The 21,577-nt window shown below is 38.8% G+C and overlaps 3 protein-coding genes and 1 pseudogene across 6 annotated transcripts; all 4 read left to right on the plus strand.

The window, feature by feature from the left end:
* Positions 1-866: 866 nt before the first annotated feature.
* LOC137734219 (zinc finger CCCH domain-containing protein 64-like) lies at positions 867-4,918 on the plus strand. The gene is made up of 10 exons (XM_088686846.1): positions 867-1,061; positions 1,155-1,431; positions 2,112-2,239; positions 2,386-2,507; positions 2,656-2,773; positions 2,953-3,398; positions 3,504-3,789; positions 3,866-3,959; positions 4,080-4,225; positions 4,321-4,918. Exons 1-10 carry the CDS (start codon positions 987-989, stop codon positions 4,447-4,449), a joined length of 1,821 nt encoding a protein of 606 aa, XP_088542972.1. The 5' UTR covers positions 867-986; the 3' UTR covers positions 4,450-4,918.
* Positions 4,919-9,408: 4,490 nt separating this feature from the next.
* On the plus strand, positions 9,409-16,783 carry LOC137734209 (receptor-like serine/threonine-protein kinase ALE2). Of its 3 annotated transcripts, XM_088686101.1 has the most exons (17): positions 9,409-9,927; positions 10,546-10,671; positions 10,747-11,367; positions 11,423-11,619; positions 11,704-11,841; positions 11,929-12,018; positions 12,125-12,214; positions 12,590-12,709; positions 12,799-12,900; positions 13,318-13,389; positions 13,488-13,589; positions 13,704-13,799; positions 13,915-14,286; positions 14,367-14,657; positions 14,793-15,182; positions 15,285-15,528; positions 15,624-16,783. In XM_088686101.1, the coding sequence occupies exons 4-17, from the start codon at positions 11,550-11,552 to the stop codon at positions 16,312-16,314; spliced, it is 2,868 nt and encodes a 955-aa protein (XP_088542227.1). In that variant the 5' UTR covers positions 9,409-9,927; positions 10,546-10,671; positions 10,747-11,367; positions 11,423-11,549; the 3' UTR covers positions 16,315-16,783. The 3 variants fall into 3 exon arrangements, with proteins under 3 accessions (XP_088542227.1, XP_068329614.2, XP_088542225.1); XM_068473513.2 differs by having other exon boundaries at positions 9,449-9,927; positions 10,747-11,619; XM_088686099.1 differs by lacking the exons at positions 11,929-12,018; positions 12,125-12,214 and having other exon boundaries at positions 9,489-9,927; positions 10,747-11,619.
* Positions 16,784-17,814: 1,031 nt separating this feature from the next.
* Positions 17,815-19,376, plus strand: LOC137718883 (uncharacterized). Its single transcript, XM_068458385.2, has 4 exons — positions 17,815-17,953; positions 18,054-18,154; positions 19,028-19,106; positions 19,209-19,376. The coding sequence occupies exons 1-4, from the start codon at positions 17,951-17,953 to the stop codon at positions 19,254-19,256; spliced, it is 231 nt and encodes a 76-aa protein (XP_068314486.1). The 5' UTR covers positions 17,815-17,950; the 3' UTR covers positions 19,257-19,376.
* Positions 19,377-19,588: 212 nt separating this feature from the next.
* On the plus strand, positions 19,589-21,362 carry LOC137748278 (cytochrome P450 736A117 pseudogene; annotated as a pseudogene). The gene is made up of 2 exons (XR_015956144.1): positions 19,589-20,519; positions 20,997-21,362. The product of XR_015956144.1 is annotated as a cytochrome P450 736A117 pseudogene (transcript).
* Positions 21,363-21,577: the final 215 nt, after the last annotated feature.

Consider the following 21,577-nt stretch of genomic DNA (forward strand, 5'->3'; position numbering starts at 1 on the left):
ATGCATAAAAGATAAAAATAAGCATATGAATAGCATCACTATATATTTATCGTAGTCATGAATCCCCTAACTTCGACGGGCCCTTTGAAGGATATTTTCGATGCAAGACTTAATATCCTAGACACCTATTCCTAACCCATGACAAGGGCTGGTCACGCTGAAAGAATATTTTAATATTTTAGTTTGGCCCAATATGAAATGGTTCATGTTCATGTGTGATACATTCGATTTAATGAATATTGTTTTGGAAGCATTCATGTTAGTCAAATTATGAGAATTAATTTTCTAATTCATTACTGTGATAAGTGATAATAAATTATGGACTTTATTAGAAAATGGGTCATTTTTTTTGCATATAATAGTGCACTTACTTATCTATGTGACAGTAATGAAAAACACGTAATAAAGTTTTAATGTGCAAGCAAGGCTAAAGAGAAACCTAAATTTCCTCTACACCTACGGTTCGTCTACAAATCGTTGAAGATATATATATTGTAAATCACATTTAATGGTTAATTATCAAGGTGTATGATTTACGTACTCTACAATAATTGTTTGTAAAAATCATAGAGTTGAAAATCTTGAAGCATGAATCATGATTGACTTTTTAGCGTAAAAATGTAGGTTTTCATTAAAAAAAATAGTACCGAAACCTTTTCATTAAAATACCATTGATTATTATGGCTTTATCAAATTTTAAGTTTACAACAACAACAGGCGTGTCAAAATTTTTCAATAAAAAAAGAATTACATGTAAATTTTGTAGAGTAGAAATACGTAAAACAATAGTATAGCGCAGAGGGTTTGGATTTTTTTATGTTTTTTTTTTTTTTTTTTTTGGGACGAAGAGGAACTGAAAAATTGAGCCACTCTGCCACTGACCTTGAAAGCCCAAAAAAAGGAAAGCCCAAAATACTAGAAGCTTAAGCGCGCCCAGTCCGTCGTCAACCTCCCAACCCCGCCTCTTTCTGTCAACACTCTCACTCATGGCTCCCCCCAAAATTCTGCTCTCCGGCGACGTTTCCGGCAACCTCAAGCAGCTCTTCAAACGCGTCGTTTCGGTATGTCTCTCTCTCTCTACCTCTACCTCTGTATCCGTTTTTCTAGCTCCACTAGTTTTCAATTTCTGATTTTACTGAGTTAACTCGTTCTAGGTCAACAAATCGGCGGCGGGTCCATTCGACGCGCTGTTATGCGTGGGCCAGTTCTTCCCCGACTCGGCGGACCAGCTCGACGAGTTCAACGACTACATCGAAGGCCGGGCCCAAATTCCCCTCCCGACCTACTTCATCGGCGACTACGGCGTCAGCGCCGCTAAGGTCCTCCTGGCTGCGACGAGAGACGCCGGTAATCAAGGCTTCAAATTGGACGGCTTGAAGATTTGCGACAATCTATACTGGTTGAAAGGCAGTGGCAAATTTACGCTCCACGGTATAGTCCAATGTGCTTTAAATTCCGGCTTATTTTTGTCGCTTACGTTTCTGTTTGGTTACTGTGAAAATAAAGGAGGGAAATCTGTGGTTCTGTTTGGTTACTGGGAAAAAGGAGTGAACTGGAGGTTAAAAATTTTGGTTTAGAATTGTGCTTAATTAGAATTCGGTAGTTTACTTTGTTTTGCTAATGAATTGCATTAAGCTTAAGTTAGTTTGCGGTTTCTGTTTTTAGCTAATCTTTACTATATTTTTCCTAAAATCGGCTTGATTAAGATTATCCAAAGGGAAGTGTTATTGGCACTCCAAAAATCTCATTCTCCACTCCTCATAAGTGTATTTTTCTTTCTAAATATAGAAAGTTTGGAGTGATTAATGCACAACTTAGGGATTGAACTTTTTGAGTGTGGTAAGCAGTGAGGAATGTGTGAATGGTTGTGATAGTTTACGATAGTGATGTAGGACAGAATTGGGCAGCGGAATGTAGATAGTTTAGCAGAAGCGAAAACTCAGAAAACTTAAAGTAAAACAATAATAAAAGGTAACTGGAATCTCTCTACCAAAAACCACATCAATAGTTTGCTTATATATATTTTAAGGTATTTACTAATAGACTGATTGACTGATAGTTGATATCCGATCATTTATGTTTATAACTGATTATGGTCCTCCATTGTTTAGGGTTATCTGTGGCGTATTTATCCGGTCAGCAATATTCAGATAGTCAACAGTTCGGGACGTATAATCAGGACGATGTTGATGTGTTGCGAGCAATTGCTGAGGAGCCTGGAATTATTGACTTGTTTCTAACATATCCTTGTTTTGCTATAAATTTCTTCTTTTTTATCTTTTAAAATGAAAAAGACGCTCAATTGGTATCTGTTACATGCATTTTTTTTTTTGGCTGCATGTTTTCGTTTATAGACCTTTTATGTGATTTCTTTAACTGATTGTTACTAATAAATGGCCCAGCGGGATCACTAATAGAGCAAATACATCTGATGTTCCCCCTGTAGCCTATGAGCCTTTTGGCAGTGACAATATTGTGGCGGAGCTAGTAGCTGAGATCAAACCACGGTATGAATTTTTTGGAGATTATTGCATGACATGTCACTTTTAGTACTCTCCTCAATTGCATCTAGTAGCAAACAGAATAATTTTAGTGTTTGCTTTGGATAGTAGCAACAACTCTATGATTCTGATCAAAGTTCGTCTTCTGTGGTAGCTATCATATTGCAGGCACGAAAGGTGTGTTCTATGCACGTGAACCATACTCTAATGTCGAGGCTGTACATGTGACCCGCTTTTTGGGTCTTGCTCCAGTTGGAAACAAAGATAAACAGGTATGTTCATCAAGACTAACATCTTTGTTTTCCTTATAATTTGGTCTTGGGAGGAATTGATGTGCGTCTGTCCCTTGTTTTGGATAAAATCCTTCAGTTTTTTATCGTTATATTACATCTTCATTTTCTGTAGCTTCTAGGCATTAATAACCTATTGCGTATTTGTACTTGCTCCTCAGAAATTTATTCATGCGCTTTCTCCAACTCCAGCATCTACAATGTCTGCTATGGAGATTAGGACAAAGTCGACGAGCACTACCTTATCTCCATACACATATGAGGAGAAAACAGCTCATTCAATGGAAGCTGGGAAGAGGTCTAGCGACAGTATTTCTGATTCACAGTACTGGAGATATGATGTCTCCCAGAAAAGGCAGAAACATGGAGATGGTAATAGGCTGTGTTTTAAGTTTGTATCGTCTGGCTCTTGTCCTCGAGGCGAAAGTTGCAACTTTCAGCATGATGTAGATGCAAGAGAACAGTCGTTGAGAGGTGTTTGTTTCGAATTTATGAACAAAGGAAAATGTGAAAGGGGTCCAGATTGCAAATTCAAGCACAGCTTACAGGATGAAGGTGAGAGCAATTCTCAACAGAGACGTGGATCTGGAAATGCTAACAGTAACAGGTCGGTCTCTGAATTACACTTTTATGCTTACTGAGCAGGCCAGTCAGACGGATTCAAGATGTTATTTCTTTTGGTTGTAATACTTAAGTTTGATCCCACATGCAGGTCAACAGAGTGTTGGTTTTGTTTGTCAAGCCCCAAAGTTGAATCACATCTAATTATCAGCATAGGGGAGCATTTCTATTGTGCCCTTGCTAAAGGCCCACTTGTTGAAGATCACGTGTTGCTAATCCCTATAGGCCATTCACCGAATACTGTTTCTCTACCCTCAGAATGTGAAATTGAGCTTGATAAGTTTCAGAATGCTCTGAAGAAGTATTATAACAAACAAGGAAAGGAAGTTGTTTTCTTCGAATGGGCTTCAAGACGTACCACTCATGCTAATCTTCAGGTAAGGATCTGTGTTGCAAATGTTTATGTAAGAAGTTTCTTGGGTGAATTACTTACCTCATCTTTCTTTTGTATAGGCTGTTCCTGTTCCTTCAGCCAAAGCAGCTGACGTTAAAAATATATTTAACTTAGCAGCTGAAAGGCAGGGCTTCAAGTTAACGACCATGAAATGTAAAAACCCATTTATATTGTGTTCAATCTGCAAGGAACTTTTCAAGTACAATTTTTGAGAAACTTCCGATATTCCTTCGCTTCTACTGTACCTTTAACTGATGCTTCTCTTCGTTGCAGCAAGTAATAATCATGATGGGAGAACACTGTTAGGGGAACAGTTCGACATAAACTTTAGTTTTTTCTATGCTCAGCTCCCTGATGGTACAATCCTATCACATTCGATTGAAGAGAATGAGAAATTCTTACCTCAATTTGGACGTCAAGTAAGGACATAGTTCAACCGATTGTTTATAATCTGCCAATGTGTTTCCTGACATTCAGAAGGTTGAAATCCAACGACAAATGATATATTTTGCAGGTTATGGCGGGTCTGTTGAAGAAGGCTGACAGGGATGATTGGAAGAATTGTACAGATAGCAAAGAAGAGGAAACCAAGATGGTGGAAGATTTCAAGAGTGGATTTGGAGAATTCGATCCAAATAAGTAATTTCTCTCGAAGGTAAGTAACCACCGAGAGTCATAAACTTGTGACCTGTGGTTTTATCAAATGTACTTTTGCATTTCTCTGTCTATGCTCGAGGTCCTCTGTATTCTTGCAATTTTGAGAACCAAATCCAAGGTTGCCCCGTATAGGTCATTTTTGTCACTTCAAGGTGGATAGCTAGCTACCACTTTTGGATGAGAACTAACCACAGATGTTCTCTAGTGCTTCCCAAACCGAACAACTTGTCAGTGGTTCATTCTCTCTGCAACAAGTGAGATCAAGAGGTGGCCTTCAAAGATGAGACATTGTCCAGTAAGTTAACCCAAGTACCGATTGGTGTCGATTATTGTTCATCCGTTTTTGTATTTTTGGATTCGGAATCTGAGTTCTGTTATAAATCTACATCCAGAATTGTAATTCTCTGCTATCTTCACCGAATTAGACGGCTTCAATGTGAAAACACATTCTTTAATTAGCACTTTCCAGTTTTGTGGCATTTGAAACTCAATCATTGCACTCCACTTTGCAGTCGCGAGACATTTCTTTTCGTGTTTTCGGTTTGTCGATTGAGTGATGCAAGCAGAAACGGCCCTGACCCGCATCTGTTGGAATGTGATCAAGAAAACAAAAATTATGCATCTAATAATTGTTACAATGATTAGTCTTATGCTTATGATAGAAGGGGCAAAGGGTCACACTCTCAGGGTCCATACAATTATTACAATCCCTGATTGCCGCTGAAGACCTTGTTGAGTGGGACTCCAGTTTGGTAAAACTTACTAGGAGTGAGGAGCCTACTAGTGTGCCTTTTCAGCCTTTAGCAAAGCTGCAGCCTCAAAAAGAAACAAACCAATGTTGAAATAAAGAGTGCAAAGTTGAACCCTACGGGGCGAGAAAGACTTACATGGCATGGGACGTTATGATGGTAGTGTACCGGTGTCATGTAATTTGATCTCCGACTAGATGCAAAAAATCTCTCATCCACGTTGAATGTCATGTTGGCGGTATCTCAAACCATTCACGCACTGTCGGGAGGTTTCTCTCTGGTCCCAAGTGCCAACCTTCTTTGTTCTTGTTGCAATAAGTGATGCACGATTGAATTGTCTTTGTCGGAAGTGAAGGCTTGGCCTACAAGCTATCTAGTTAGATGGTCATAAAGAAGCTTTGTGGCAGAACAGTCACGTTACCTTTGCTTTTTAGGTCGTGATGGAAATATTGCAGGCCAGTGCTCGAACAAAGATGGAGTCAGCGACAAGAAAACTATTGGATCACAAGATTGCTCTAACTACTGAGTAGAGAAATCATTGTGATAATGAAACCCAACTTTTAAACTCTCTATTATTACGCGGGGCTCATGGCCTCGAGAGAAACTTCCTGCAACGAAAATGTCATTATGAATCACGTTTTATCACGTATTTTAACTTTTACAACAGTACGTGACTGATTTGAAATATCGACCCAAGGACATTTCCATTTCATCGAAGTCGTTATCGGTGGCCTCAAACAGACGCGTTATAGTCTTGGTCCGTGAAGTGAGGAGTAGGAGGGACCCAAGTAAAAAAGAAGACGCAGAAATGTGTTTGGAACAATGTTTGGATGGTGATATAGATTCGAATGGTCCACTCAGCATGTGGGGTGGGAGTTTCAGTGGTTTGTCTACATCCCACGATGCCATAATGTCTGATTAAATCCATGGTTGATCATGATAATTTTTTTTTATCACAAAGTCAATTAGAACAAGTGAACGAGTTGAGCTTCAAGTATATTTCCAGCAACTGGGAGAAAAGAGAATTTGTGCGTCCACTCGATGGGTAAGGTGTGTCTCAGAGTTTTATGACATGTTTATTAATTCATAGTTTGATGAGGATGAATATAATTGAAAATGAGTCAGAATTATGATTCTCATTGAAACTGTTTACTAAACTATTTAAAATTGAAAAAATAATATAAATTCCACGTAAGTTGTTTACTAACTGTCTGATAAATAAGTAGTTTGTAGGTGATTAAAATGACTTTTAAATTATTGACACATTTGAAGCCAAGGTTGAGAGGTGTGGGCATGGTAGAAGCATATTCTGTAGAAATATTTGCATCATCAACAAACTAGTCCACAAAGTTGGATGATCGGTCAAAATCAGCTCTAAGTTTGGACAAACTAAACCAGCAGATTAGGGCTCCACTTTGGCAATGTTTGAATTTTGTGGCTGATTTTGTTTGTAATTCCATTACAAGAGAATTACGGGGGAGTTGATGAACGTTAAATACAGACAACGGATCAAATATTGATGACATATTTATATTTTTAAAAGGGTTTGATTTATAAATTATTCATTTTAGTCAATTTCCCAAAATTATAGGTTTATGATTTTATGAGCTTTTCATATGTTGTATTGTATTGATAAAGCGATATTTGAACCTATTGTGATGGAACTACAAACAAAATCAGCCACACGCTTTTGTGGCACCACTTTTTTTACACAGTCATTATATACATTAAACTATGGGTACATTGTCATAACATGCCCAAAATTAGAGGTACATTGTCATAATATTTTTTGTTTCTTTTGATAAACCATAGGAAATATACATTAAACTATGGAAAGAGAGGTTCGAACATGAGATGGATCTATGACACCATTTTTTTTACACAACTTTTGACACACGTTTTTGTGAGGCCCATTTTGTAATGTATTTTAACGATCCGAACTGTATCTTTTAGAACATCATTCATAGACCATCCTTATAAGAAATTAGGTAAATGCAAAACCAAAGACATTCATTTGTAGTAAAAAAATAGACGAATAAGGTTCTACAAAGAAGCCCTAAACCCTTAATCCAACGGTTATATGATTTTAGATTTAGATGTTTTTTAGTAAACATTATCTTTGAAGAAAAATCCAAAAGATAGACAGTTTGATTCATTAAAACAGATTACAAAGTTCGCCCCATAAAAACTTGTGTAAAAAATTATCTAAAAAAAATGATACCACGGTCCGCCCCCTTTATTGATAAAGGGACGTTTGAACCTACTTAATTTACATGAATTGGGATTTGAATTCAGATCCAAAGGAGTAGGCACACTATCATAACAAATTTTTGTTTTTTTTTTTTAATTTTTTTAACAAATGATAGGAAATTTACATCAAAATATGAGGAGGGAGATTTGAACACGGGACCTTAAGTGTAAAGACAAAAACTTTTAACCAATTGAGTTACAAATCACTTACCACTGTCATAACAAATTGACTTCAACCACATTTGCTCCATAATTAGCCATGAATTACCAAAACCTGAAATTAGGTATGAATGGATTAGCATAACCTATCTATGGATGCTTCTGTTTCAAAAGTAATGGAAGGCAGCCATTTAAGAAGAGACATAATCTTAAATATTCCATTCACGTCTTCAAGTAAGTTTTTCCAAAGTAGGGTTGAGGACTTATGAGTACGGACCCATGAATAAATATTGAGGTCAACCCTTTTTAGAAGGATTAAATGGTTTCTCATAAATTGCAGCATATGTTAGGAATGTATTGACCGAGACCAAATCTTCTACATCTAAAATAGATGTAATCTTTGTGCGGTCTCAATTATTAACTCACACGTGTTTATAATTTTTTTTCTTAAGTTTGTTGTCATAAATTTAATAGGTGTCGAACAATGATTGAGGCCATAGAGAGGCCACACCCATTTTGGTTACAGAAGATTTAAAGGAAAACTAATGAAAATGGCTTGAAAACTTTGAGTTTTAACGATAAGGACAAAATAAAGGGTAAAGTGAATAGTACAAGGATTGACTTTTTAGTGTAAAAATGTGGTTTTTCGTTAAAGTGAACAGTATCAGAAGCTTTTCGTTAAAATTCTCAAGATTTAAACTCCATCAATACATTCCTAACCTATACTGCTATTTGTCATAAGACATTTATATCCTTCTTAAAAGTGTTGATTGGGGACAGTTTGGGTGCTGAAGATTTAATCTTATATCGACTACTTGTCACAATACATAAATAAATTCAACTAAAAAACACGTTTATTGTAATATATTTTTTCATTTTCTTAATCCAAGAATTGCATTTGGTGAAATTTTGTATTATGAATCTAACGTTGGGAAAGAATTTTCCGTGTGATAGTTGCACTTAGAAAACTATATTATTAGTGTATGATTATATATGCAACTAATAAAAAGTACTTGACTTTGTTTCTTTTTACTTTGTAGCCCACCAAGGAAAAAGAATAAAGAAGAAAGGCTTCTACTTCAATCCATCAAAATATTCTACGTTTGCCAAAATGATCTTATCATATATTTCTATTTTCCAACCAAAAAGAAAATTACTTTTTATCTTATGAGGATGCTGATTGCTAAACCATACACTTGTAGAATATAATATAGATAGTCTTTTTTTTTTTTTTTGGTAAAATAATATAGATAGTCTTTTATCTTGTATTAAAATAAGGTTTTTGAAATTGAAAACATCCAGATCATAGAGGGAGGGTGATGTGTCAAACCCTTGATGTTGACACCTCACACTCAAAAGGTTATCCTCTATTAAATTTCGAGTGTAACTAGGTGCATGATTATTTGTGTTTAATACTATTTCCAAAGGAAATTAGATAAAAACACAAAAAACAAGTCCAATTATGCTTGTGTTATATACAAGAGTAAAAATAGAGTCGAGTACATGTAAATTTTTCTCTAAAATTTATTATTACCATGGCCGACAGGAAAATCTTCAAATCAAAGAAGAAAATGAAAGTCAAGTAAAATCCCATTAAAAACAACAAGAATTTCAACCCCAGACAAATGTTTTGCACTTTTAACATAATCCCTTCCCCACTAAAATATTAACCAAGAATCTCTCTCTCTAGAAATCAACAAGAATCTCTCTCTCTCTCTCTCTCTCTCTCTCTCTCTCTCTCTCTCTCTCCCACTCAAATACACCTCTCCTTCTCTCACTCTCTCTCCTCTCACAAAATCCGTTACTTTGGCACTGTAAGTTTTCTGTGTATGTGTATATAAGTTATAAAATATTTGTTTTTCCGGTTAATTTCCAAATTTCCCTGTTGGGTTTTGCACCTCGTGTCTGTTGAAAAGTTTCTATCTTTCATGGACCTCTCAAAGCTCTGCAAATTCCAGAGCTTTTGTTCTCAGAAAGCTAGAGTTTTGCTTCTCCTAGCTGTTTTCACCAAACCTTTTCTGGGTTGCCTTCTCCTTGCTTTGCTCTCACTGCTTGTGGGAATTTTTTAATCCATTAAAATCACCCCCTTTTTATTTTTGCTTCAAGTTACAACTCATTAATACGGTGATTAATTTATTCATTTAATTGTTGTGATTGTTATTATTTTATTGCTCTCTAATTACTTCTTACTCTGGAGGAGTTCTTTGGGTGTGGAGATTTTTGAGATTTGGTGATGATGCCAGCCATTCTCCAGCTGGTGAATCTCTGTGTCATTGGCTGTGCTTTTGCTCTTCAAGGATCTGCAGGTAAACTTTTAATCTTTGCAAATCTCTGTTGAAGTGTTAATGTTTCACATAAACATGTTAGTAATTTAGAACTGTTGGATCGAGTTGTTAATTTTGATATGATTTGGAAGATTTTGTGATTTTGTGATTTAGTAACATTGTAGTGATCTTAGTGTCTGAATTGTTTCGTGCTTGTAGTGTTTGTGATCAAATTCTGCATTCACATTTGTGTTCTCAATGAGTCGAATTTCGGCATGTTCTTCGACCTGAACATGTTCTCGTCTTGTTTAATTGTCTTCTGCATGCTGCCCGAGTGTAATTTTATGACCAGAGCTCACAGCTAGTGGGTCACCTAGTGCATGCTGATGGCCAGAAATTGTAATGCTCTGTTTTTGAAATGACAATGTCCTGAGAAGTTTGGTGGTTTAGCAAATCCTAGTTCCGGTTTCATCTTGATCTGGGAAATTCCTTACCATACGTTTCATCTGATGAAATGCTGTTTTAAGTATAAATCGTACTGCACCTGTAAAGTATAATCTTTTCAATAATAAGAATGGATAATATAATAGGGCTGTGAAGATATCAGGCTTTCATAGCTTGCTTTAGTTTTCTTACGAGCACCAGCGTTTACCTTCTCAGGGTTAAATATATCACCATCACCAGAACCTCTCTCCGTGAATCCTCCTGTTGAAACAGCTCCCCCTCCTTTTCCCGACAGAAAGCCATTCACAAGCAATGCTCCAATCCCCGGTTTACAGCCAAATGGTAAGTCCCATAACTCTGCTGTTATAGATTAGAAGTTATGATCATCTGATTAAGCTCATAATTTTGATATCGCAGGGTCCAATTTGCACCCGTCACCCAAAAAGCCACCTCTTATGTCCACCCCACTGCCCCCAAATAATGCTCCTCCACCACCAAATATTGAAGGTCAAGTCCCGTCTGTGCCACCAAAAGATGCTCCTCCACCACTAGGCATTGAAGTTCATGTACCGTCTGCGCTACCAAATAATGCCCCTCCATCACCAACTGTTGGAGGTCAAGCACCACCTATGACACCAAATAATGCTCCACCACCACTAAGTATTGAAGTTCATACACCTTCGGCCCTACCCAATAATGCTTCCTCACCACCAACTGTTGAAGGTCATGCAGCATCTATGCCACCAACTAATTCTCCACCACCACCAAGTGTTGAAGATCATGCACCACCTATGCTACCAAATAATGCTCCTCCTCCTCCAAGTGTTGAAGGTCATGTACCGTCTATGCCACCAACTAATGCTCCTCCACCACCGAGTGTTGAAGGTCATGTACAGCGTATGCCACCAAATAATGCTCCTCCACCACTAAGCATTGAAGTTCAGGTGCCGTCTGCACCACCAAATGATGCTCCTCCACCACCAAGTGTTAAAGGTCATGTACCATCTACACCACAAAATAATGCTCCTCCACCACCAAGTGTCGAAGGCCATGTATGGCCTATGCCACCAAATAATGCTCCTCCACCATTAAGTATTGAAGTTCATGTGCCATCTGCACCACCAAAAAATGCTCCTCCACCACCAAGTGTTAAAGATCAGGTACCATCTACACTACCAACTAATGCCCCACCACCACCAAGTGTTGGTCATGTACCGTCTATGCCACCAACTGTTCCTCAAACAAAGCCAGCGATCAATAAGAGTCCTAGCTCAGTGCCAATTGCTCCAGGTATATAAACCAGCAGAGCTATTTATGTGATGGATTTCTGTTAAATTGGTTCCAACCAGATATTTTTTGTATGATATTGTCCAGTCCCTGTTGAAATACCTTCGAGGAATTTGCCACAAATTTCACCGGCCATGCATGCAAGTACACCAGAAACTTCGCCATTTGCTCATCAAAGACATGTGCCAAACAATAAGGTTCCCATACCACAGCCAATTGCTCCAGGTAGATGTTGCATTTTGCTATGACATTACTAGTTCTCAGATGATGGTTGCAAGCAGTAATTAGTTTACTTATGTTTTCAAAATACAGCACCTATTTCATCCCTGCCGAGGACATTGGGACCAAATCCACCTGTAGTCCATCCGATCACACCGAATGTACCACCACCTACATTACCTGGTGCGCCTTCCACCCACCCCCATTTTTCTCCTGAAACGATCACATTTAAATTTTACAATTTAGGAACTAGTGAGAATGACCAATTTGTTCTTCTCTGAAAATGCAGCACCAGTTGCATCACCAACTAGCAATTTGCCACTAAATCCACCATCCGTTCACCCAGTTACACCTGGAGAATCACCATCCACTTTTCCTGGTACTACTTTAAAAAGAGCATGATATACAACTTTAGTTTTAATTTTCACACTGTGATACCGATTTGAATCAGTTCCATACCTCATTGAATCATGATTTTTTTAGCAGTTAACGTTGAACCTTTAGTCTTCTGTATCCAAACTTAATTTCAATAACATTATTCATGTTTTGACTGTTTGTGACAATGTGCCACCTGAGCGCGTTTGATCATTCTTATCTTTTGAATAACTAAAAATTTGTTTATTCACTGACCCCAATATGAGGTTACAGAAAATCAGTGTTATATTGGTCTTCAATTGTGACGCTGCTGAAGCAGTCAATAACAATTATATTCTAACCATTGTAATAATTGACTGACCCTAATATGAGTTTGCAGATCCTCCTGTATCATCTACTCCACCCACCATCAACGGGAAAAGGGGTCGTTTTCCAGTTGTTGCACCGCCATACGAAGCTCCCAAGCCATCACTACCTGTGGACCGCACCCCAGCTGAAGGTATAGAAAAACTGCGTATTTCATATTTTTCTGTGCTTGAAAGTTTGTATTGTCAAAATTTTGGTTCTACATATTGTTTTCTGCTGTAGCTCCATCTGTCCACAAACCTGTGGTATCATCTCATCCCCCGGTTGGACCAGCATATGAAGCTCCCAGGCCGTCACTGCCCAAGGTCCATACTCCAGCTGAAGGTATAAAGAACAAAAAACTATGCTTCATATTATTTGCTACTTGAAAGTTTGTGTTGTCAAGTGTATAAGTCTAGGTTCTGTTTTCCGTTTTGGCTCCTTCTGTCCACAAACCTGTGAGACATTATAAACTTGCTCCTGCACCGTCTATTTCATCCCCTGAACCTTCTTTTGATAAGGGGCAACAATCTCCTGCATCTTCCCCTTCGACATTCCATAAGTATCATCATTCTAGGTTGAAAAAAAAAGAGTCCGGCTCAAGGGCCATCATATCTGGTTTCTCATCCCAGTTCAGAACATCAAGGTTTCATGTTTCACCTGAATTAAATGAGCCTAAATCACACTAGAAAAAAATTTATTATACCATGGCTTATCATGTTCTTTGACATTATTAAATTATCATTTGAATACTTAATGCAGGTCCAGTGATGCCACCGGTATCATTTAGAACAGGCAGGCAAAGACACTATGCTCCTCCACCCCTAAATCCAGGTATCAAAGCATTGAAATTTTGGTGTTTTATTCCATCCCTCAACTGAGAAATGGACCAAACTTTGGTTTTCAACGCTAACACGATTTCTACATGTCAGGGTCTTCGGTTCCTCCATCCCATTTACCTGAAGCTCCGTCAGTGAGCCATGTTTCGCCCGTTCCTTCTCCATCTTTAGAAGGCGCTACTCACGAAACCAAATGTAAGAAATGATCTTGCCTCTGGTTCTCTGTAATGATTTTATTTCTGAACTTACTGATTTATCTTATTGTCTACTGAATACGTTACCTAATAATTACATGGTTGGAATCACAAGTGCGCCCTAAGATTTCTCCATCTGGGTCTTTGGCAAAGAGCCCAAAAGCACCACCACCACTGCAACTAGTATTCCCACCGCCACCTCCCAATCAAGGTATATAAGCTAGCAATTTTCTTTAACCGGTGTTCCTGCTCTCTTTATTGATCCTACGACATTCTTCTTCAGTTTTCATACTAAAATGTAATACAAACGTTCTTCTTGTTTTCAGATTGTTCATCAACTATTTGCACTGATCCATATACAAATACTCCTCCTGGGTCACCTTGTGGCTGTGTCTTGCCTCTGCAAGTTGGACTGCGACTTAGTGTTGCACTGTATACGTTCTTCCCCTTGGTTTCAGAGCTAGCCCAGGAAATTGCTGTCGGGGTTTTTATGCAACAAAGTCAGGTCCGCATTATTGGAGCCAATGCAGCTACCCAGCAACCAGACAAGACAGTTGCCCTCATTGACTTGGTTCCCCTTGGGGAAAAGTTTGATAACACCACAGCTTTTTTGACTTCCCAGAGATTTTGGCATAAACAAGTTGTTATAAAAGCATCGTGTTTTGGCGACTATGAAGTACTATATGTGCGGTATCCAGGTATGTAATTAGACATATGCACATACATACTGAAGTATTTGTATCAATAATGCTTATCTCTACAAATTACATAAGAATAGGTTTACCCCCGTCTCCACCTTCTTCGGATGCTGATGCAATGAATGCGGGGCCATATCCTGTTAATGACAATAATGGAAGGACAATGAAGCCCCTTGGGGTTTACGTGGACAAGAGGAAGAATAAAAATGGGCTTAGTGGTGGGGTAATTGCTATTATTGCTTTGTCTACCTTTGTAGCAGTTGCTTTATGCTCTGCTGCTGCTTGGGTTTTTCTGTTCAAACCTAGAGACTGCGCTTCTCAACCAGCAGCAACTCCGCGGGCTTTGCTACCTTCTTCTGAAAAACCGTCTGGTAATATGAATCCCCAAAAGTTAATTGAATTAGGCCTTTTCTTTGTGTCAATTAATGGAATTAGGTCAGTTACTTCTGGGACAGTGCTCATATTACACAGTCATTTCTAATATAGATAACGTGTATGTTTTGCAGGTACTGCTGGGTCGATGATGGAAAGTAGGCACAGTTCCTTGTCGTTATCATTCGGATCCAGCATTGCACCATATACAGGATCTGCTAATACTTTCAGTGCGAGTGACATTGAGAGAGCCACTAACAATTATGACGATTCAAGAGTCCTTGGGGAAGGTGGCTTTGGGCGTGTTTATAGTGGTGTTCTTGAAGACGGGACCAAGATTGCTGTCAAAGTTCTAAAAAGAGATGATCAGCAGGGTGGTCGGGAGTTTTTGGCTGAAATAGAGATGCTTAGTCGTCTTCATCATCGAAACTTGGTCAAGCTGATTGGCATATGCACAGAAGAGCATAGCCGCTCCTTGGTTTATGAGCTCATTCCTAATGGCAGTGTGGAATCTCATTTGCATGGTACCCCCCGCTCTATTCATAATTGTTCTGTTCTTAATGAATTTTTTAATGTCGAAGGATTCTTTTTGACATAGGGCTTCTGTCCATTTTTCTTGCTGTCAGGAATTGACAAGGACAGTGCTCCACTTAATTGGGTACAACGCATGAAAATAGCACTTGGTGCTGCTAGGGGGCTGGCATATCTACACGAGGATTCCAGCCCCCGTGTAATACACAGGGATTTCAAAGCCAGCAATATTTTGCTGGAAGATGATTTTACACCAAAAGTGTCCGACTTTGGTTTGGCGCGAACTGCCATGGATGAGGAAAACAGACACATATCAACACGGGTCATGGGAACTTTCGGGTATGAAATTTCCTCTTTGCTGTATTTCGTGTCCAGATTACGTCTCATTGGTGACAATCTCCGACATCTTTAAATTCCTAAATGATAATATTCAGGTATGTGGCTCCGGAATATGCAATGACTGGGCATCTTCTTGTCAAGAGTGATGTATATAGCTATGGCGTTGTCCTTCTTGAACTCTTAACTGGAAGAAAACCGGTAGACATGTCACAGCCACCTGGTGAAGAAAACCTAGTTGCATGGGCCCGGCCGCTTCTCACATGTAAAGAAGGGTTGGAAGCAATCATAGACCCAAATCTAGGATCCGTGGTCCCATTTGAAAGTATTGCCAAAGTGGCAGCTATTGCTTCGATGTGTGTACAGCCAGAGGTATCGCACCGCCCTTTTATGGGCGAGGTTGTCCAGGCCTTAAAACTGGTATGCAATGAGTTTGATGAGGCGAAAGAATTAGGTTCAAGGAGTTCTAGCCAAGACGATGTGTCCATTGATGTGGCTGATGACACAAATACTACCTCGGGACAGTTGCCAGATACTTTCCAAAACCGATATTCCATGCTGACCTATGATTCCGACCTTGAGACAGAGCGGGAAGCATCATTGTCGAGGATGCTCAGTACCTCAATGAGCACAGGGAGGCAAGATACTGAATCGTTTAGGAGGCACTCCAGTTCAGGTCCTTTGGGAACAGGAAGGAGTAAGCAGTTCTGGGAGAAACTGAGATCATCCGGGGGCAGTGTGAGCGAACATGGGTTTATGTTCAAATTATTTCAAGGCTCCCCCCATTGAACGCCTACTTACAAGTTTACAATGTTCGGTTTCTTGCTTGATTCCTAAATCTCAGATCACCACGCAAGAAGCGCCCATTTGCAGAACGCTATCACGACAAGAAGTCTGCTGCGCATGGGAACTCGGACATGAGCAAAGTTGTGCAGATGTGTAGAACTGGAATGGATGGAAGTACGAATTCGGATCAACCTTAATAACGTCGAAACGGTAACTGGAGCTTAAGTATATATAAGTAGGTTAAGTGTGATTAACCTACTGAATTATCAGAGTTGAAGCATCAAAAGTTTTGGACCAAAGGCTGCTGGAAATCAATTTTTTTTTAATTTGTAAATTCTCTGTGATATTTGTGTATTATTCAGAGAAAAGGACGCTCTTTGTTACCAACAATGTAGAGAACATTTTGTGCCATGAAATTAATCCATCTGTTCCCATCTCTTCCAGAGCAATAAAATTTCACATTACTGTCAAATTGGTTGATGAGATGATCAAAAGTATCCCCAAAAATAGTATAGTAACAAAGTTATTCATATTAGTTTTGGACAATATGTACAATTGGAATCGGTTACAAACTTTTAATAAGAAACAGAATGTTTAGGACACGACTAGTGACACTAGAGGGCACTAAACTGTGGGTGTTGATGCACAAAATCTGGCTTATTGTTTATTTGTCCGTCTAGATCTATTTTTCACCCCTTTGCTTCTCTCCTTCCCTGACTTTGTGCATCCGACTTATTGTCTGTTTGTCCGTCTAAATCTAATTTTGATAGTAAGCAGCTATGTGTGTGCATATTACTCTATTTTTTTGTGCTTCAAATACATTAGTCCATTTTTTTCTTCAGGAAAACTAATGAAAAATGTTTGAAAACTTTGAGTTATAACGATAAGGACAAAATAAATGGTAAAGTGAATAGTACCAGAATCGACTTTTTAGTGTAAAAATATGGTTTTTCTTTAAAATGAATGGTACTATGAACTTTTCGCTAAAGTTTCTTTTTTTTTTTTGGTAAGGCTGTGTCTGAAGCCTAGGATTTGATTAGAAAACTACTAATGACATGTTTGCTCACAAAGAATATAAACTAGAATCATTCCAATTTTTCATTTTTTCAAGTATATGCTAACGCAAATAAGATCGAAAAAGTGCAAGTTCCACCAACAAAGGTCAACTTGCAAATCTTGTCCAAATTGAGTTAAAGAGATGCATTAGTCGTGAAATAAATTTTTAAGAGAGGAAGATGAACTAAATCTTATAATGAGATAATAATAATGTGGTTTAAATTTTTTTTTAACAAAAATCGAACTTAAACTCTCTTACTTAAGTGAAGAGGATGCTAAGCGAAATGAAGCAAACATTTAAAAATGTTAAATAAATCCAATAAAAACAAGGTTAAATAAAAAATTGATGAATATAATACGAACTCCAAACGCTGCGTTTGGAGATCAACGGTGGTGATTAAGCCAAAACCCGCCAAAATGGGTAACGATTGCTGCCGAACACCTAGAGGATGCCCACCTCGGTCAATTAGACTGAGAGAGCATTCCCGTACTCTCTCACTCGCCCCCAGTCTCTGCACTGTCTGCTTCGACCTGAACAGATCAAAGACCGAAGCTTTCGAGAACTTCCAATTCGCCGGCTCCGATGGTAAGCCAAAAGCACTCCAAAAGCACTTTTCTCTGCCTATCTGCTTCTCCGTTTTAGCTTCTAACGTTTTCGATTTTGTTCTTCCGTTTTCCTTCTCAAGGCCCCGAAGGCAATTACCAGTCCCGTGCCGATCACGTGGTACCCGACCCTCGCCGTCGTGATGGTCTCCCTCGGCCTCCTCTTCACCGCTTCCTTCTTCATGTGAGTCCGATCCACCATTGCCAGATCCTTTTTTTCTCAATTTGTTCTTATTTTCCGTTTAGATCTTGTTGTCAATTTAGAAAATTTGGGCTTGCAAATTGTGGTTCCCTGCAAAATTATATGGAAATCGTTGAAAAGAAAATTAGAAATGCGGATTTTAGATTCATGGTGTGGTCTATTTTGTTTATTTGCAATTTTCTGAGCAGCCAAACAGAAAATTGTGTTTTTGTTGGGCATGCTGAGAATGCATTTGTCACAATTGATGTTTATAATGTAGAATTAGAACCTGGGATTGTGGATAGCGGGCAAATACGAATAACTGACCGATTTAACCTTTGAATCGGAGTCTAAACCAAGAAGTTATGAAAATTGAAAGACCCAAATCAATAAAAACTACTACTTTAGATCACTAGAATTGAGTATCAAAAAGTGGGAATTCAAATCGATGATCTGCGTATAAGCATATTGGCTTAAAAGATCAGAGAATCAGGTTAAAAATAGGCATGAGAGGAATCCGAAAGCCTGGAAGATTGCTTAGCAACCATTTGCATGTTTGAGTTGGTATATGTCTGGAAACCCAACGACTCAATCGGATTGATATGTTAAATATAGGATTTCCAATCCTGGGGGTTGAAAAAAACTACGTGAATGAAGATTTATTTGTTTGGATTCGTAAAGGCGTGACACAAGACACTTAGCTTTGGTTTTTTAAATTCTTAGTGCAGTTTGGAAACCGTTTCGTATAATTCATGAATCAGCAGCCGGGAATGATATTCTGGCACTTTTAAACCCTCATGTTTCATCTTGGCAGTCTTCTGTTGTTTTCGTCTTCTGAATATAGTAGTTGATAACAGTAGTATAAATTTGTTGCAGCTATGCGGCGACCATTTCTAGGAAAAACCGGAGTCTTGCTAAGGAAATTACAACAGGAACATTGGCTTCGTTCTTTTTGGTGCGTTTGTAGTCAGAATCCTCTCTTCATCTACCGGTACAATACTATATTGCTCGTTGTTGTGTTTTTTCTAACATTCCAACTGTTCTCTTTGGTTTTCAGGGTTTTGGAACCTTGTACGTCCTGCTTGCATCGGGCGTTTATGTCTGAGGTTTTAAATTATGAAATTTTGTTAACAAAAATCAGAGATTTACATTAAGGATATGATATTGTTGACATTGTTAGTCGAATGTACTCTTATGGTTCTTGAATGGGACAAGTTTGGTTAAACTGGTTTATAGCATGATAAAACTCCTCACGCTTTGTTGGTTATTCCACATCGGCGAGAGGGAAGAAAAAAGAAGAGTTTAGATAAAATTATATTACTCTAACTAATACCGAGATTTTTTGTGATAGAACTCCTCATGGAAACGTGGTATAGACAAACTAGCGGTTACACCCCTCCAATTTGAAATACACGTTTCAATCTGAAAGTTGCATGAAAACAAAATAAAGCACAGGATTCAGAAATCCACTTCCCCACAATCCTCTCGTTATTTTCAAGGTTGCCATGCTCAATCCATTGCTTCCAATTCCTCCTCTTCATCTTCTTCCTCGTCAAATGGATATACAGCACAACAAAAACAACCCACAAAAACCTACCTCATTCACCACCAAAGTTCCCCGTACTCGGCAACCTCCACCAACTCGGCTCGCGCCCTCACCGATCCCTATAACAACTCGCTCACTGCTACGGCGAGCTCCTGCTGCTTCACCTCGGCATGAGACCGGTGCTCGTGGTTTCTTCCTCCAGTACTGCTCGCGAGATCATGAAAACAAATGACACGACCTTCTCCAACAGACCAAGGCTAGCATTTGCAGACAGACTTCTTTAAAGACGTGTCTGCAGCTCCTTACAGCGAGTACTGGAGGTGAATGAGGGAGGAAGAGCTGGAGTTGCTGGTTGAGCACGTAAAGCAGTCTAGTTTTCTGTCGTTGCCGGTGAATTTGAGCGAGATGTTCGCTTCACTTACGAGTGATGTGGTGACCGTGGTCTGTAGGGTGGCTTTCGGGAGAAAATATAGCGGCGGGAGGTGAAGGTGGGAGGAGGTTTAAGGAGTTGCTTGGGGAGTTTACTGAGTTGTTGGGCGTTTTTAATGTTGGGGATTTTATTCCATGGCTTGGTTGGATTAATCACATCAATGGATTGGATGCAAAAGTGGAGAAAGCTGCTGAAGAGTTTGATGAATTTCTGGTTGTTGTAGTTGAAGAACATGTCGAAATTTTAAAGACGAAAGAGAAGAGCTCAGCATGTGTGGTTGAAGGTGAAGATATAGAAGGGACATTGTGGATGTCCTGATTGAAGTTCAAGAGCATAGCAACGTTGCTGGTTCTTCGTTGATAGAGATAGCTAGCATCAAAGGTACCATCTTGGTAAGTGCTTTCATCTCTACTGGCGTGGTATCTGAACTCAGCCGAACACATTATCCTGGTCAACTGGTCTAACCTACATTTATGATGGCTCCAAAGCTTAATTGTTTAAGAATTTTTTGTGATTCGTGATATGATATTGGTGATTTATGAAAACTCATGGCTTTTATGTCATTATTACGAGCCTTGCATCTCTCCTTAAGTTTGGTACTGCAATTTTAATATAGAAAAATATGCATAAATGAATCGATTATGAACTTCTAATCAATAATAGAAGTAGGAGTCTCTAAACAGACAATAAGCCGTTATACCGCAGTTTAGTGTTCCTCTCAACTTACTTTTTAATTGATGTTTGTAATCAGTTTTATTTGTGCATTAAAAACGGACGAAAGTTTTCAATAATTTGTTATATTAGACAATTTTAGAGTGTCTGCTGCACTGCACCATTGATCAAAGCTTATCTTTCTTGGTTTGTTGTAGGACATGTTTGCAGGTGGAACTGTTACAACATACACAGTTCTAGAGTGGGCAATGACCCGACTCCTAAGGCACCCTAGAGTGCTGAAAAAATTGTAAAACGAGATTGCAGGAATTGCCAATGGCAAACATGACATAGCAGAAAGCAACTTGGAGAAAATGCACTACCTAAAAGCCGTGATCAAATAGACGCTTCGCTTACATCCTCCGATCCCATTACTGGCTCCCCGCGAATCAGTGGAAGATGTTAAAGTGAAGGACTATGACATTGCAGCAAGAACCATGGTCTTCATCAAAGCATGGACAATCGGAAGGGACCCTGTGCTGTGGGACGATCCTGAGGAGTTTAAGCTGGAAAGGTTTGTGTAGAAAAAGGTATGTAGGCTAAAAAATATATTTGTTATTGATACGTGAATGTGGAAAAATGGAAGTGTGTAGGTAGGACAAGGTTACAAGGATATATATACATGATACAAATGTGTAGGTAGGACAAGGTAGCCGTCCTAGTGTGCAGGTTGGACAAGGTAGGACGGCTGTAGAGGACAAGGTAGCCGTCCTAGTGTGTAGGTAGGACAAGGTAGGAC

This window comes from Pyrus communis, chromosome 15 (genome assembly GCF_041283825.1).
Source record: "Pyrus communis isolate YQ-2024b chromosome 15, ASM4128382v1, whole genome shotgun sequence".
In the NCBI taxonomy this organism is placed as follows: Eukaryota; Viridiplantae; Streptophyta; class Magnoliopsida; order Rosales; family Rosaceae; genus Pyrus; species Pyrus communis.

Excerpts from the sequence above, each read along its gene's own strand:
- LOC137734209 (XM_068473513.2), top strand. The coding sequence starts at position 9,855 with ATGATGCCAGCCATTCTCCAGCTGGTGAATCTCTGTGTCATTGGCTGT. Across the intron at positions 12,019-12,124 it reads ACCACCACCTACATTACCTG|CACCAGTTGCATCACCAACT; the intron begins GTGCGCCTTCCA and ends CTGAAAATGCAG. Across the intron at positions 13,390-13,487 it reads TCCTCCACCCCTAAATCCAG|GGTCTTCGGTTCCTCCATCC; the intron begins GTATCAAAGCAT and ends TCTACATGTCAG.
- LOC137734219 (XM_088686846.1), top strand. The coding sequence starts at position 987 with ATGGCTCCCCCCAAAATTCTGCTCTCCGGCGACGTTTCCGGCAACCTC. Across the intron at positions 1,432-2,111 it reads TGGCAAATTTACGCTCCACG|GGTTATCTGTGGCGTATTTA; the intron begins GTATAGTCCAAT and ends TCCATTGTTTAG. Across the intron at positions 4,226-4,320 it reads TACCTCAATTTGGACGTCAA|GTTATGGCGGGTCTGTTGAA; the intron begins GTAAGGACATAG and ends TATATTTTGCAG.
- LOC137718883 (XM_068458385.2), top strand. Across the intron at positions 18,155-19,027 it reads TTCACCGCTTCCTTCTTCAT|CTATGCGGCGACCATTTCTA; the intron begins GTGAGTCCGATC and ends AATTTGTTGCAG. Across the intron at positions 19,107-19,208 it reads CATTGGCTTCGTTCTTTTTG|GGTTTTGGAACCTTGTACGT; the intron begins GTGCGTTTGTAG and ends TTTGGTTTTCAG.